Below are 16,719 nucleotides of genomic sequence, written 5' to 3'. Positions count from 1 at the left end.
TGAGGCTCCGCCCCCTCAATTCAACACATCCGAGTGAAGCAAATCTCACCCGTGCGGCGCTTCCGCATCCCTCTCGGTAAGCTCCGCCTCTCGGAGGTGCTGATAGGCCGGACCGAAAGGCTTGGGACGTCCTCTGGGAATGGGCGGAGTCCTGCGAGTGGCCGACCAATGAGCCGCCAGACTCCTCTGCTCGGCGCTGGGTGACGAAAAACAAAAATGGCGACGTCGGTCCTCGAGAAAGAAAACTCCAAAATGTATTTTTGTGCATTTGTGTGCGCGTGCGTGCGTGCGTGAGTACGCACGCGAGCTTCAGGGCGCTTCGGGACAGCGAGAAGCTCGTTTCGAACACGTCGACCGGACGACACGCTGGGGGACGTTTGCAGTACTGCTGAGAGAAAACAAGAAGAAGAAGAAGAAGGGAGGAGAAGAAGATGGGAGAGGCAAGAAAGAAGAAGAAAGAAGGAAGGAATAAGAAAGAATAAAAAGAAGAAGAAAGAAGAGGAAGAAGCAGAAGGAAGGAATAAGAAAGAAGAAAAAAAGGAGAAGAAGAAGAAGAAGAAAGCAGACGGAAGAAGAAGAAAGAAGAAGAAGAATGAAAGAGAAGAAAGAAGGAAGGAATAAGAAAGAAGAAAAAAGAAGAAGAAGAAGACGAAGAAGAAGAAGAAGAAGAAAAAAGCAGGCGGAAGAAGAGGAAAGAAGAAGAAAGAAGGAAGGAATAAGAAAGAAGAAAAAAGAAGAAGAAGAAGAAAGAAGAAGAAGAAAGAAGGAAGGAATAAGAAAGAAGAAAAAAGGAGAAGAAGAAGACGAAGAAGAAGAAGAAGAAAGAAGAAGAAGAAAGTAGAAGAAGATGAAAGAAGAATGAAAGAGAAGAAAGAAGGAAGGAATAAGAAAGAAGAAAAAGAAGGAAAAGAAGAAGAAGAAGAAAAAAGCAGGCGGAAGAAGAAGAGGAAAGAAGAAGAAGAGGAAAGAAGCAAGGAAGAAGAAAGAATAAAAAGAAGATGAAGAAGAAGAAAAAAGAAGCAAGTCAGATGAAAAGCTTGTCAAACTTATCGTCGTCATCATCATCATCATCATGATGAAGAAAATGGTGAAGATGTGAATGAAGAACGAGAAGAGAATACGAAGAGGAACCAAAAGAGGAAGAGTGATGATGACGATGACGATGATGTCACGAGCATGTGACCTGGTGCATTCTGACGTTTCTGTTGACGTTGTTGACGTTTGTCGTGTAGTTTTTCGCACTTCGACTTTCCTTCAGGTGAGCGTGAAGCTTCTCTCGCCGACGCCTGCGCACACGCGCGCACACACAAGCCATATCGGAAACATCACAATAATCATAACAACAATAATCATCATCATCATCATCATCATAATAATGTGGACAGACAGCAGTTAGCGCACGTGCGCCGTGAACAGACTTGAATAGAACATTTGGACTGACTTGTTTCGGCAGTAGAGGGCGACGCAGAGCACTCCCAGGAGGCCGATCGCCATGGCGATGGACGTGATTGACAGCAGCTGTCTCTGGTACACTTCTTTGCTCTCTGCGCACACACACAAAATAGATCTGATCGGAAAATAATTGTGGTGTTCAACGTCCAAATATGGCCACACTCATACGCATGACGCACGAGTGTGATTAAGGGGAGGAGCTCAAAGGTGACGAGAGGGGACCTAAGATGGATCCCTGAGGGACACCCGGTGCAACACACACACACACACACACACAAACTTGAGGCTCCTTCGTTGGATAAAATTGTTGACGTGAACCCGAAGAGTTTCTTAGATTGATAGAAGATTCATTTTGATGGTATTATTATTATTATTATTATTATTATTATTATTATTATGTAAACTATACTATCATTATACTATTATGTAATTTTTTTTCTGTTACTTGTTTATATATTCAATAAACAAATCAATCAATCCATTATTATTATTATTATTATTGTCATGTAAACTATGACTAATGATTGTATAAGGTTCTCCTTTTCTTTTAATTTTTTATTTTTCTGTTACTTGTTTATATGTTCAATAAAGAAATTAATCAATCATTATTATTACTATTATTATGTAAAATGTGACGAATGATGATTGTATAAGGTTCTCCTTTTCTTTTAATTTTTTTCTGTTAGTTTGTATGTTCAATAAACAAATCAATCAATCATCATCATCATCATTATTAATATTATTATTATTGTCATGTAAACGGTGACTAATGATTGAAAAGGTTCTCCTTTTTTTTTTTTCTGTTACTTGTTTATCTGTTCAATGTTACTATTATAATTTTTATTATTATTATATTATTATTATTTTATTATTCTTTTTAAATGAAGGAATCAATTATTTAATAATTTGGCAATATTATTATTTTTTTATTCTTCACATTAAGTAAATTGAGATTAATGAATTTAAAAAAATAAATAAATAAATAAAATCAGGAAGTAATAGATTTGAATTCGCCGATTTCAGAAATGTTGAATGGAAATTGCTTGGATTGAAATCATACACACACAAAACGAGGACTGCTGGCGGCTCCGCCTCCTCCCTGCTCTGGCTGTTTCCATGGCGACTGCAGTACATTTGCATTGGACGGGACATGTCTCGCTCAGAAAAGAGCGCACACGCACACGCGCACGCACACGCGCACACACGTCTTACCCATGAACTCGATGCCCAGGTGGTCTGTGGGTACGGGTGGCAGGCGGCGGGAAAAAAAGGAGGACAGGAAGGAGGGAGGGAATGAAGGAAGGAGGACAGAGAGAGAGAGAGGATATTAGCATTAGCATGTAGCATTAACAGAGCTTACTTGTTGAATAACAAATGTTTTTATTTGAAAGGCGGATTGAAAACAAGTTTTTATTTAGACATATTTTTTGTCTGAAAGTCCCCTTTCCTTTGTTTTGTGACAAAAAAACAGACGGGCACACGATTTATTTTGAAAGTCTTGTTTCCTGCGAGGAAAGGAAGTATATTGTCATTTTAGAAAACGTTTCTTGTGTTGAGCGGATTAAAAAAAAACAAAACAAAACAAGAAAAAGTCCTGGCTTTTAATTTGGAAATCCAAGTTAGCAGCCAAAGTAAAGTTCTGCTCGCCGTAAACAAGTCGGAAATGCGACGCGTCCGTTTTTGCCTTTCGTCTTGCGTCCGACACGTTCATTTCGGTCGAATGTCCGGCCGACCTTGACGGACGACGGAGGTTACAAACTCAATTTCACAGCCAGCTTTGGCGTAAAGCCGCCCGCCGGCGCTAAAGATGGCCGAGCGAGCATCCGTCAGGGAAGGGCGACAAGATGGACGCCGCGCCGACGCTCCGCGCTCAAGATGGACGCCCCGCTGGGGGACATAACTGTACGCACGCCACCTTAAATAACAACAAGCGCCAGAAGAACGACCTCCGCCAAGGCCAAACGCAAGTTGAACATTCAGGAAACGTACGGATGACAAAACATCAAGTTTAGGATTTTTTTTTTTCTTCTTCTTGATCTTCACTCATTTTTGTACGAGCCATTTTCATAATAATTTGATCAACAACATTGGAATTATTGGCAGTTATCATTCAAAATGTTTTGAATTTGAGTTGTCAAAATTAATCGATTAACCGACGAGTAATCGAGTATCACAATCGACAACAATTGCAACAGTCGAGTAATCATTTGGAGCCATTTTTTAAGTATAAATAGTAAAACATCAATCCCCTTTTTTTTGTGTGTGTCTAGTCTAGTTTTAGTCCGGTGAAAAATGTGCATTCGGGAAACTATTTTTGTTGACGAAATTAACTCTATTGCGACACTGAAGCCTAAAATGTGCTCTCGTGCCAGCGTGAGTCTTGTTTTAAATACCATTTATTTATTTTTTTTCACGACTATAAGGCGCACCTAAAAGCCTTCAATTTTTTCAAAAGCTGACCATGCGCCTTATATATGGATTAAAATATTTAGCTAATTTAGTGAAAATGCACAATAATAAGCAATAATTTTTCTGCCACTAGATGACGTTTCATGTACATTGGTGACATTAACGGTGCATTTTTCCTTTTTTTTTTTTTTTTATAAATTTGATTTGATTTATTGAACACGGTAATCAAAAGAAAAGAAAATTGAATATTGAGCCGCAACAAGTCTCGCTGTCAAGACGACGATCCCGCCATCTTGGATCGCTAGCTAATACGAATACTTGACCTCAGAGAAAATAATAAATCAGCTGTTTATTCATTTTGGGAGTTGTCAGAAAGCTGCTTTGTCATCTGCTATCTTGACTGTTTTGTTGACATTCCCTTTAGCGCAGCACCATCTAATGGATGCATAACGTAACCTCAGCCTCGACTATATATGGAAAAAGTTTGAAAATACGTCATTCGTTGAAGGTGCGCCTTATAGTGCGGAAAATACGTCTCGCGACTTCTAATTCTTGCGCTCATATCGAGTGCGCTTCTTCACGTTTTTCCGTTTTATCGAGTCACATTTTCCTTAACTTCTTCACGTCGAATCCAGTTTCTACTTTTTCCGCTTCTTCATTTATCGCGACGGCGTCTTCAAGTTGTTCTCGTTCGTTGAGTTCGTCCTCGCACTTTTCTTCTCTTCAAAGTGGCGTCTCTCTTTCTCTTTTGTGAGAAGAGAGAGAAAGAAAGTGTGGCTGACAGCTGGAGCGCGAACAATCGTTCACGGGCTCTCGACGCGTGAAGTTGGCGAGATGCAAATGAAACACAAAAAAAAGGAGCTGAAAACAAAACGCAAGTCTTTACACGGGCGAGCGTCGGCAACCTTTACCTGCGTTTAAGCGCCGCCTCCCACGCTTCACTTCCCGCCGGTCGCGGTCGCGGCAGAGTGACTCCAAATCGCGCCGAGCGATTTCAAATGGAGCAAAAAGTGCTTTCGGGCTGCCTTCATGTCTGTTTTTTGTTTTTTTTCTCGTCGGTCAGATTATCAAAGAGACTTTTGGGTCCACTCCAGAAAGAAACATTGGCGTTTTTTTTTGTGTGTGTATTTTGGGGGGCCTTGAAGTGCATTCTTCACATGCGGCCAAAAATGAGCAAAGGTGCACTTTGGCTCACTGAGTGCACGGCAGACGTTTTCAAAGGCCACTTCCTCACTTTGCCAGCCGCGTTGATGCTTCTTCACTCATATTTCAAGACACGTGAAATATTGTGCGTTAATATGCGGGCAGCAAAGCCACTAAAAGAAGAAAGTCGAGACTTTTCCTTTTTTTTTTTTTTTTTTTTTTTTATCGAACCAGTGTCAATTTGGACAAGAAATGTTAATTTAGTCTTTTGACTAAAATCAATTCAAGTTTTAGACGTAATTTAGTCATCTGATTGTAGTTTAGTTTTAATCCGATTTTAGTCGACTAAATGGACAGTTGAAGTCGATATTTTCCTTCGACTTTTATACGGAAAATGATAACACGCCTATTTGGAACTGTAGTTTAAACACGCGAGACACATTTCATACCGTCTTTTATTGTTTCAATCAAACATGTTGAATTGACAATAATAGAACTTAAATAAACAAAAAGTGCATCATGAAATTAGAAACTAGAAATGAGATTAGGAGTGTGACGATATATATCGATATCGTGATACTTGCTCTCCCGATAGATTAATAGATAGATAATATTACTTACTTAATTACTTATTGAGGAATTACTTGGCGGGCCACTAGGGGGAGCACCTCATAAGCGTGGCGGGGAACTGGACGGAAGTCTTCAAGCGAAGAAGACTCATCAGCTTAGTTTTATATATTATATATTTAGAAATGGTGATATTATTATTATATTATGAATTATTATTTGTTTAATTGTTTTTGAATTTGTATTATTATTTATTTATTTTATGTATTATTATTATTATTATTATTATTTTTTTTTTTATTAGTTTGAGCGTAGATTATCGTGGATTTATTACCTGAGCAATATATCGATAATCGTGGTATCGTCATATCATGAGATAATCGTTACCGTGAGCCTTGTCTCGCGTATCGTAAAAATGAAAATTTTTCGTCGATGAAATTATCACTGTATCAAAAATGGAGTGATTTCACACAAAAAACAGTTCCTGATTTTTAAAAAAAAAGTGAAAAAAAAGAGCTTTTTGTTTAGTTGATTATGGCGACGCCACATGGACAAAAGCGGTAATGAAGACCACATTTCCCGTGAGGACAAGCACATTGTGTCCATTTTGACTTTCAAACTGACTTCTGTCTTTGTAACGAATGTCAAAAGGGCGACGTGACGTATGCCGCCATTCCGCACAATTGTAGTACTTTTTTTTCCACATTATTTTTTTTGTGTGGCAGTGTTCCAACCACCCCTCCTCAATGTTACTTAGTGGCCAAAAAAAAAGCTACAGACCCCTCAGGCCAGGGCAAAGGTAGCATTCAACTAGTTTTAAGTCCATGTTTCATCAGAAGACTTCTGAAAATATCTCATGAAATTTACTGCAAAATCTTTCCTGCAAAACATCATCCGTTGAAAAAGGAACTCGACAAATGTATTTGACGTTTGTGCTGATTGCGGTGGAGAACAAGTTAACATTCTTTCACTTTCTTTTCTTTTTCTTTTTTTTGGTCTGATGCTTTTATTTCAAAAAAAAAAAAAAGCAACAAAGTAAATATCGTCTGCTGCTAATTAGTCTAACGAGCAGCTCACATACAACATGTGCCAGATGCTCTGAGAGGCACTTTCATCGGGAACACTCACTTGCAGTGTTAAAAAAAACAAAAAAAAAAACTTTTCATGGCCACATGCGCCAATTACACGTCGGCATCCACGAGCCGACTGCAGCTCCGATTCATTTCATATAACGTATTAAACATATTTCAGGAATGCTGAAAATCAGGCCCAGGCAAACTTTTGTGCTTCAAGGGGCACGTTTGAATTTTCAACCAGGATGGATAAAAGGCAAAATGAGTTGAAATATTAAAGGAACACTTTACTTATTGATCCATTTTTAGCAGCAAAAAGTTGCTACTTTTTCAATAATTAATTTGGTGACGTGATTATTTTTTTATGTACATTAATAACTTTTAAACCGATGTTAAAATGAATCGAACGCCGGCATGTTTGTTACACGTGACTAAATAACCCGGATGTTTACGTCACTAGTGTGTAAACGCTACACTATGGAAGCACTATGCAACGCAGCCGTGCATCTCGCGTCAAACCCGGAAGGATTAAACCTTATCGCTTCGAGCCAACACGACAAAATAACTCTACCGAAGGAAAGTCTGCCTTGGATGTGAAAGTTGTGGCGCCAGATGGTCTTTTCGGGCACAAAATAAACTTTGACGAACGAGTGAATCAGGCGGGGGGTGAGTGGTGTTCGTGCGGGAGCTGCACATGAATGGACAATCCGCAAATGAATGTGTGCTGTCTGGAAATGAAAGAACTCGAGGATCGGTTCCTTGCGGACAATCTCAACTGCATCCTGGAACATCAGACATTCAACATGGCAATACTAAATAGACATTCTCAGGATAGCTTTGGTTGCGATGAAAGATGTGAAGAAGAAAAGTCTTGGAGGAGCAAATATCCAACAGGTAATGTGACACACAGTACGAGCAATGCAAAACGTGTGGAACTGACGAAATATTTCAGGAAAAAGAAAAAATAGTAAAATTAAATGTATCGTCGTTACAGCACCCAACCTCCCCTAGCTGTTTTTTTTTTCTTTTTTGCGTAGCGTCCCACTGCGGTCAGGCCAGCCGCCACTCGAAAAGACGAAGTCAAGCCAGCCGCCCCAACGATTGTTAATACTGTGCATTACGGTAACGTGCCGACGTGCCCCTGCGTTGGCCACCTTCAAATGAATTATGAAATAAAACAGTCCGTGCAGTATAATAACCAATGCCCCCCCACCCCCGAAACATGCCTACCTTTCGCTTTACATTTGCTTCGCTTCTCCGAGATCTTTCAGTGGCCGTAGGGAGACCTCGATTTGTGCCGGCTGTTGTGAGAGTGAGCTCCGTGTTGCTAGCAGAAGTAGCCGCCAGAGATCCTCCATCGGCTTGATTATTTCCCACGTCTGGTTCTTTAAAGATACTCGGTACTGCGTTGGGCTTTAGTATTAGGCGTGTGGCGTACCCCATCTCAAATTGTAACATATTTTGTATGTAAGTCCTCATGCCTGAAATGTTCGCTGCGCGCACGCCTGCTTGTCCTTCTACTCATGTCGTTTTTTTTTTTTTTTTTTTTTTTTTTTTTTTTTTTTTTTTTTAGGGGGTCTCGCGGGTTTTTCCTTGCCGACGCCTTGCAAAATTTTGCAATACACAAAGGCATAAGTGACAGTTTGTGTCCTCCCCGTTGTTATGTCTGCGTGAACTACTGTTCGCCAAGCGAGTATACACACTAGTGACGTCACCACTCGGGGGCGTTGCAACACGGAAGTACTTCTATGTTGAAGAAAAGTTAAATAAATCAATATAAGGGTGTATTCTTCAGCTCTTATGCATTTTTCGTAGCTAAACTAACTATTTACTGCCGATCAAGCCATACATGTAAAATTAAAGGAGCCTTCCTTTAACAAGTTGATGGCCAGTATAGAGGAACGGCAAAATCGTGATATTAAAAAAAATAATATATCCTTGTCGTCATGTAACGATATTAATTAAAAGCAGCACATCTCTTATCAAAAAAAAAAAAAAAAAAAAGTCGGGTTGATTTTGATTTCTGCAGTTCTAGCACCCTCTTGTGGCTATTTTTTTTGTGCATTTAATTTTCACAAGGCATGTTTTGGCCCTTTTATGTTTCAAATAAAAACGCTTATGGTCATATGAAGGGGAACGTAATATGCTTTTGAATTTGAACCGAGTCAATTTGTGGAGGAACTCAATGTGTGCTTGCATAAGCAAGAAAGTGTCTCAATATATGTATTTATACATTTTTATATATATTTATAATATTTTATACAATTTTTCTGTAATGTACAAACGCACAATATTGTGTGTGCGTTTGTTAGTGCGAGCTGATAAGTCAAAGCGAGGCCGAGATGACGACAATTGGAAAAGCGCTAGATGGCGCCAAAGCGCACGCACGCCGCGAATGCCACTTTTTCCCTCGCGAATGAAATGTTAACGCGCAAATGGATGGACGTGTCAAAAGCTGTTTGTTGTGATCCGACGGCTCGCCGACTATTTTTTTCCCGGGAGCGAGTCCACATCCATCACGCGCTGCTTTGCTTTTTTTCCCACACAACCTTCTAAGGTGACTTTTATTTTTTTTTTGTCCAAAGTGGGTCGTTCGGGTTATGGAAGCAAATCAGCGCTTGACGTGAATGGACTTGATCCAAAGATGCATTTCAGTCACACGCTTCAATTCACTTTTTCTTTTTTTTTTTTTTTTCCCTGCCATGCGGCACAATTTGGTTCTGTGTCAAGATGGCAAAAATTTGGAAACAGTTCCGTTTTGCAGCAATTAGCATAACAATATAGCTAAGTTTCATCAATAGTCATATTCCTGGTGAAAACACTGTCAAAAAGAGGTTGTTGCAACATGGCCCTGGTTGATCTCTTACACTCTGCTGCCACCTGCTGGTCATCATTGTAATAATTATCATTGCTTCAACTGTTCTATGCAGTTGTGAGGCTGCATCAAAGCCTTCTGTATGCTCTAGCATTAAAAAAAAAAAAATTGGGACACTGCTGACATTTAAAATAGAACGTATTTATATGTATTTGGGAGCAAATGACTTATTTAGTCCATTATACAAATAAAAAGTTAATATTTTGCCTCTAATTAATTGGATACTTTCATCATTTTTCACGTACAATTAATACAAAAGAGCTTGTTGCAACATGGCCCTGGTTGATCTCTTATACTCTGCTGCCACCTGCTGGCTGTTGTTTCCAGCTGTATCAAAGCCTTCTGTATGCTCTAGCATTAAAAAAAAGAAAAAGAAAAAAAACAAATGTGTTTTTGGGAGTGTAGGACAAAGTATTAAAAAACGTATTTATATGTTTTTGGGTTTGAATGAGTTAAAAACGAGTCCTTCAGTTGTATGCTCTGTTTGTATGTCTTTCTGCTGCCTGTGTGTTAATACAAGTATGAGTCATAGTAGTTGTTTGAAGATTCATAATTACAGCAACATCCACGCTAGTTTCCATTATACTGTTTCACATTATATTGCGTGTTAGCATTTCGTTAGAAAGGGGAAAAAAAAAAAAAAATCGGTTTTGTCGGTGGGTATGAAAGAAGCTTTTTGTTTCTTGACATTTGCTGAGCGTGCCTCCGCAAATGGGCAAAAAGTCAGAAATGATGAATGAACAGTGGAGAAGAATAAATGGCTTTAATGATTCAAATGTTTCAGTCGTTAGCGGCCGACGCTAACTTTCAACGCTTAAGTGATTTTTCTTTTTTTTTTGTTCCGGTGAAAAGTAAACGTCTGAGTCAGCAGTTAAGTGCGTCGCTCGCTCGTTTTCTTTGCCGCTGCTCGGCCGTGTCCCTCACTCACACCAAATCACCCCCCCAAATTACCCACAATCCACGGAGACTGATGAACCGTTAGCCAAGTGTTAGCTTACAAGCTGGACAGGAAGTGCAGGCGGGGGAGGAATTAGTGGGGATCAAGATGCATGTTCGGAGGTTGTCGGGAAGACGACGGGGATGTTGCGCTGAAAAAACAGGCCTTCAAAAATCACAAAAAAATCAATAAAATGAAGACTGTATAACTTTTTTTCAGCTAAATTGGCTGTCAAACAGAAAAACATGGAGAAAACATAGCTAGCTAGCTAGCGAGTAGTGTTTTGTCTGCCATTTTAAAATTTAGTCTCAGTTTGAGTCCAATTTCAGTTACGCTTGTTAGTTTTTATCAGTTAGTCAACCTCATCTCATTTTTATTTTACTATAAATCTAGCATTTTACTCTTTTATTTTAGTCAAAGAAAACATAATTGTTAGGGGTGTTAAAAAAAAAAAATCGATTCGGCGATATATCGCGATACTACATCGCGCGATTCTCGAATCGATTCAATAATCGGCAGAATCGATTTTTTTTTTTTTTTTTTTTTTTTTTTTTTTTTTTTTAGGATTCACACCTTGAGCATGGAAGAATGTTATATGAACGGCACATTAAGCCTTAATATTTTTATTTTAATGCTGTTCAAATGTGAAACAGATTGCAAACTGTTTGTGTACAGTGGCTCACGGTTATAAGCCTCAAGTTTTAGATAAATATATTTATACAAATCTTACAGTGTACATGTACAAATTTACTGATAGTATTTTCTAAATTTGAATGGAAAAAAATCGCAACAATCGACTTATAAATTCGTATCGGGATTAATCGGTATCGAATCGTGACCATTCGTATCGGGATTAATCGGTATCGAATCGAATCGTGACCTGTGAATCGTGATACGAATCGGATCGTCAGGTACTAGGCAATTCACACCCCTAATAATTGTATTCGTTTTAGTCTAGCTTTAGTCAGAACAACCATTTTACAGCTGTATATTTTTTGTCAGCAGATTATATTTATATAATTTTTTCAAATCTAAAACTGTTTCACATTAATTTTTTATCTTTTTTTTGATTAAAAAAAAACAACTTGACCCACACTTCGAGTGGCTACTATGGCTCCATGCTATGAGCTACTAAGCTAGCTAGCATTAGTTAGCGGTCGCATTAGCATTATTTTGGAATGTTATAGCCGTTGAATTAATGCTAAGTTATAACTATAGTGTACTTTTTTTTTTAACCTTTCACCATGAATCCACTTATTGTTTATTAACGAGGGTTTTAGTCTAGTTTAGTCTAGTTTTAGTCTGGTGAAAAATGTGTGTTGACGAAATTATTTTCGTTTCGTTTTTGTTGACGAAATTAACACCTCTAGCTAGCTTAAAGAACCTTTGGAAAAATTTAAATATACATTTATTTTAATTTAGGTGTTTCTTATTTTGAGATCGACTTAATCATCAGTAACAACTAAGTTCAAAGAGAAGTTACTAAAAAAACAAAAAAACTGAGTAAGATTAGAGAAGAAATATCTTGGCAGACAAACAAGATGAACATTTCAAGTCCCTGTAAAGTGGAAATAGAAGCCAGGGCTAACCTGTTGAGTGCTATTTGCTAGCTATAGCATTAGCCACTGTGTTGTACGGTGACGGTTGTCAGTTGAGGCTACCGGCAGGTGTGCTCAGAATATTTTCGATAAGTGTACTTTGTTTGTTTGTTCAATAAAGTGATTGAAAAAACAAAAAACAGTGGATGTTTTTTCATCCTCCTGTCGTGGATTACAATTCATGCTAACGCACAGCGGTGAGCTACATTAGCTAACCATGTTTACGTTACTACGGGAAAAAAACAAAACAAAACTGCAACGAGTGAACGTGTTTTCAGCAATTCTCTGAATTCACTTTACAGCGTCTCAAATCTTGGAGTTCGATTTGAGGTTTTGCAGTGCGCATTAACTTTCCAGTCACACACACACACACACAAAAAAAGTCACCTGGCATGTTAAGGAGTTTGGACAAGTTGCTAGTAGGAGAGTCAGGTGGGAAGGGTTGTAGTGTTGGGGGGGGGGGGGAGACAAGGCGGGGGAGTAAAGAAGAGGCACACTGTCACTCTTCTTCTTGCACTTACCCACTTTTTTTTTGGAGGCGAAAAGCAGTCAAAACAACAAACGTGAGGAGAGAAAAACAAAAAGAAAACGTGAGAAGAACGTCAACGGTTTCGCGTTGGATTGCTAGCGTGCTAATGCTAAATGCTAACGTGACGACAACAACTCACAGGGCAGAAATCAAACGGCAGATTAGTCACTTTTAGGTACAAGAGATGAAAAATTACAATTATTTTCATTCTATAATCATCGCTATTATTATTTAATTAAGTCATAACGATTAATAGGAATGAAATTTTGACGATTGGGAAGCCTCGTGGCGCCTGGTGATGCAAAGTGCCCCTTTTTCGGATCTTTAGGTAAACCGTTTGTGTACTGTTTTATTTTTGTGCGTATTTGATCGAGCGGGTCATCAATAATGTAACATATTAACGACGCGAGAACAATAATATGATTATTATTGACAGAATGACTTTGAGAGGACGCCCCGATAATGAGGACGTTGTTAACGAGGAGGCGGCGAGAGGCGCTAATGAGGCTAACGAGGACGCGCCGCTGCTGTTTTTTTTTTTTTGCGTTTGCTTTTCAGCCTTTAGAAAAACAATCAACAAGTAAAGTTTGAGCGACAAGCTTGGAAACGACTTTCGAAAGAAGAAGAAAGTAAACAAGTCAAGTCAAGTAAACACCCGTCACTATTTGCCTTGTGACTGTTAGCACTTTTCAATAAGGAACTGTACATTATATCAACCATTTATAATTGCTTACCATGTTTAACTCATTCACTGCCATTGACGGAAAAACACGTCAAATGATGCATTTTTTGGATGCTGGTCTGGCAATGAATCTGTTGATAAATAACTTAAAAAAAAAATAAAAATCAAAGTGGCCCTTGCAGCTTTCTATTTTTCTGTATGTGGCCCTCAGAGGAAAAAGTTTGGACACCCCCGATTGAAGACAATACTTCGAAACAGCATGATTTATGATGTCAACTTGCTCATCCAATCAAACACAACTTGTACAACTCTCAATTCAGGGTTGCTACTAACTAGCATTAGGATGGAAGGAATGTTTTGGCAATTGAATTTCTGTTTTTTTTTGTTTTGTTTTTTTCTGTCTGTGAGGCAGCGAACGCGTCCGAGTGGGATTTTGTGGGATTTGTGACGCTCGAGTGAAACCCCAGTTAGATGTTTTTTTTGGAAGCCAGCGTTCATAAAGACGTTGTCGATCATCGCCGATTCAATTTCAAAGCAGACGCTACCATTTTTTTTTTTTTCTCGGTTCCAGGAGGCGTTTGGTGAATTTGCCGTTGGACGACCCAGGTGAGTATTCAGGCTGTTCGTCAGTTGGTGTGAGCAGGTGCCTTTTCCCACTGCCGTGCATAGCACCTTTTTTTTCCCTTTTTTTTCCCCCCCCCATACTTGACTTGCATATTTCGCAAGCGACCTTGTTACCAGTCTCGCTTTGAGTCAAATATTTCCACACGCCTCAGGCAGCGCTGATGCTTGCTTTGCTTTCTGCGAAAAGCGTCCGTGCTTGGCGAAACACACATTTTTTTTGTTTCTTGGAGACTTTTCACCTTGAATAATCCAAAAATCTTCTTCAGTTTGAAATTTGATCTGTATCCTGCAACAACGTCCAAATTCTGGATACGGTGGACGGTTGAGGTGAATGAGGTGTAAAAGAAGCCGTCTATGTCAAAACGAGAGGCGCCATCTCAAAACAATGAAGGAGGCTTCAGGTATCCCTTACCAAAAATAATTATTGGTTCAATTTGTTGATAAAAACTGCTGGTTCCATCCCTGTCAATTTATTAGTGGGTTTTTTTGCTGTCAACTAAACTGCGGACATTAAGTACGAGGAGTCAACAACGGTTACGCCCGGTCCGCCATTTTGTCTCCCCGTCCGCCATACAGGCCGCAGTGTTTTCCCCTCGTCCGCTATTTAGCCGTTAGCTAACGCTAGCGCTTGTGCATTTGTGGCAGTGAGTATCTTTGGCTTTTTCGTCCTCTTTTTTTTTTTTTTTTCCACATCAGCTGTATGATGCTAAAGGTTCTTCTTGTTGCTGTTAATTATGCTAAATGTCCATCAGTAGAGCTCTGTACTGCCCCCCTTGTTATGGCACAATGTGGTACTGCATCGAAGGCATGAAAGTTAACTTGGGAAAAAAAAAACACCGAGTCCTCGAGTTAAGGCGCACTTGACTTAAGACGTTTTGACTTTACAACGGTTACGCCCCGTCCGCCATTTTGGCTCCTCGTCCGCCATACAATCCGCAGTGTTTTCCCCTCGTCCGCTATTTAGCCCTTAGCTAGTGCTAGCGCTTGTGCACTTGTGGGGGTATATTTGGCTTTTTCGCAGTCTCTCTTTTTTTTTCCCACAAAAAGATGCCCCAAAGAAGAAGAAAGAAACGTCTTCTATCAATGTTGGTCCAGCCAAAAGAAAAGCAATTAGCATGGAAACGAAGCTAGACACTGTAAAAAAAATAAAAAAATAAAAATAATAATCACAGAAAGGAAAGACACCGACAAACATCGGCAAAGACAGTCGGACAGTCATATAGCATTTTATTTTTTTTTATTTTAATGTATTTTAGATTTTGTGATGCAAATTATTGTGATGTAAATATTGACTTTGATGAGGAAATTCGGGTAACATCGCTAGCATAGGAACGGAACTCTGACGTAACTCGAGGACTCCCTGGATACCACAAAGTATACTTTCAAGTCCAAGTATACCTAACAGCGTACTTAAATATACTATAAAGTATACTTTGCTATACTTAATAACATACTTTATAATATACTTAAGTTTATTTTGAAGTGTACTAAATTGGGCCAATTTAGTCCCAAGGCGTTTACGTAAAGTTTACTTTAAGTACAGTCAAAAAATAAAGTGAAGGATACTCTATAATATGTACTTAAAGTATACTACTTTTTGGTAAGGGATCCCTCCGCCCAAAGATGGCCACGGTCAAGGAGAAGAGCGGCCCTAACTAGAGCTGTTTTGCACCCTTCATTTTGAAAGCAAACAAAGGGAAAAAATTCCACAGAAACAACAAAGGTGGATCACAAGTAGAGCCACTCGTTGCCGTAGTGCAGGAAAAACAGGAAGTTGTCCCTGGCTTGAGTCTGCCAGTAGCAGACAGAGCCAAGTCTTCAACCTCAACTTTCTTTTTTACTTGCACAGCTCAGGTGCTTATTTTTGACAGGAAATGATCGTCGTCATGTCTTACTTGGATCGGAGAGGATGGAGTCGGTCTTGGGCAGGAATTGGTCGCAGCGGATACCCTGGTAGCCTTCTCGACACCTGGTGAAGGGGAGACGTCACGTCAGCACTTTGGACAAACAACTTCCAAGTCAACTCGGTTCATTTGACCAAAACTTGCGGACAGGCACGCTCCATAGAGGGCGCGAGTGGATGTAGCACAAATGCTAATGTTGCTAACGCTGCTAAATGCTGATGTTGCTAAGCTAACGATGACACCGAGGGTGAAGCACATTCAAAAATATGAAAGGAAAGTATGGCTGTCAATATTTCAAATATTTGAAAGTCGACTTCTCCGAGTTATTCAAAGCCACCCCCTCCCCTAAATAAATAAATAAATAAATAAATCATTTTGTGCCACAACCAAAAATAAGATCAAACAAAAAAAAAAAGTGTGATCAAAGGTCGTTTTTACTTCACAGATTTTTCAAAAAACGTTTACACGATTTGAAGATTAAATGGCGCGTTTCTTGTACGTACCACTAGCGCGAATTTACGATTTTCCGACTTTGGAGAGGTCAAATTGTTCCGAGCGAGTTCTCGGCGGCGGCGACGTTGAACCGGTGGACTTGCTGAATAAAAGATGTCGGCCAACGCGGGCGTCTGTCTCGCAAGGCTTTCAAGAGAGCAAAGAGCTTCGTCAATTATTCACCCGCGCTCACAAAAATTCCACAAAAAAAGAAAAAAAAACGCTTTTAGCACGCAGTGGCCTGGAACTTTTCAGGTCAGCAACATGACGTTTTTCTCCCTTCATACGTTACTCTTTCATCGGAATATTTGTTTTTTAATTTGATACACAATTGTATGCTTTTATTCTTTATTCAATAGAAATATTGTATTTCTTGAATGTCATTTGGTTTGTTAATATTGTAAAAAAATATGTTCAAATGTAATTTTGTTTAT

General features: G+C 39.3%; 1 protein-coding gene across 1 annotated transcript in view; it reads right to left on the bottom strand.

Annotated features, from left to right (window-relative positions):
- The window catches only part of nrg3a (neuregulin 3a), a 142,570-nt gene that overhangs the window by 2,615 nt on the left and 123,236 nt on the right, over positions 1-16,719 (bottom strand). Inside the window, exons 3-8 of the mRNA XM_077494563.1 lie at positions 15,785-15,858; positions 2,665-2,688; positions 1,442-1,544; positions 1,184-1,286; positions 303-385; positions 50-196 (exon numbers count right to left, since the gene is read on the bottom strand). Coding sequence (XP_077350689.1) covers positions 50-196; positions 303-385; positions 1,184-1,286; positions 1,442-1,544; positions 2,665-2,688; positions 15,785-15,858 — 534 coding nt within the window. The remainder of the gene's footprint in view (positions 1-49; positions 197-302; positions 386-1,183; positions 1,287-1,441; positions 1,545-2,664; positions 2,689-15,784; positions 15,859-16,719) is intronic.

The sequence above is a fragment of the Festucalex cinctus genome, chromosome 14, assembly GCF_051991245.1.
Source record: "Festucalex cinctus isolate MCC-2025b chromosome 14, RoL_Fcin_1.0, whole genome shotgun sequence".
NCBI lineage: Eukaryota > Metazoa > Chordata > Actinopteri > Syngnathiformes > Syngnathidae > Festucalex > Festucalex cinctus.
The sequence above is the reverse complement of the archived record's forward strand: the minus strand, read 5'-3'. Positions and strand labels throughout refer to the sequence as shown.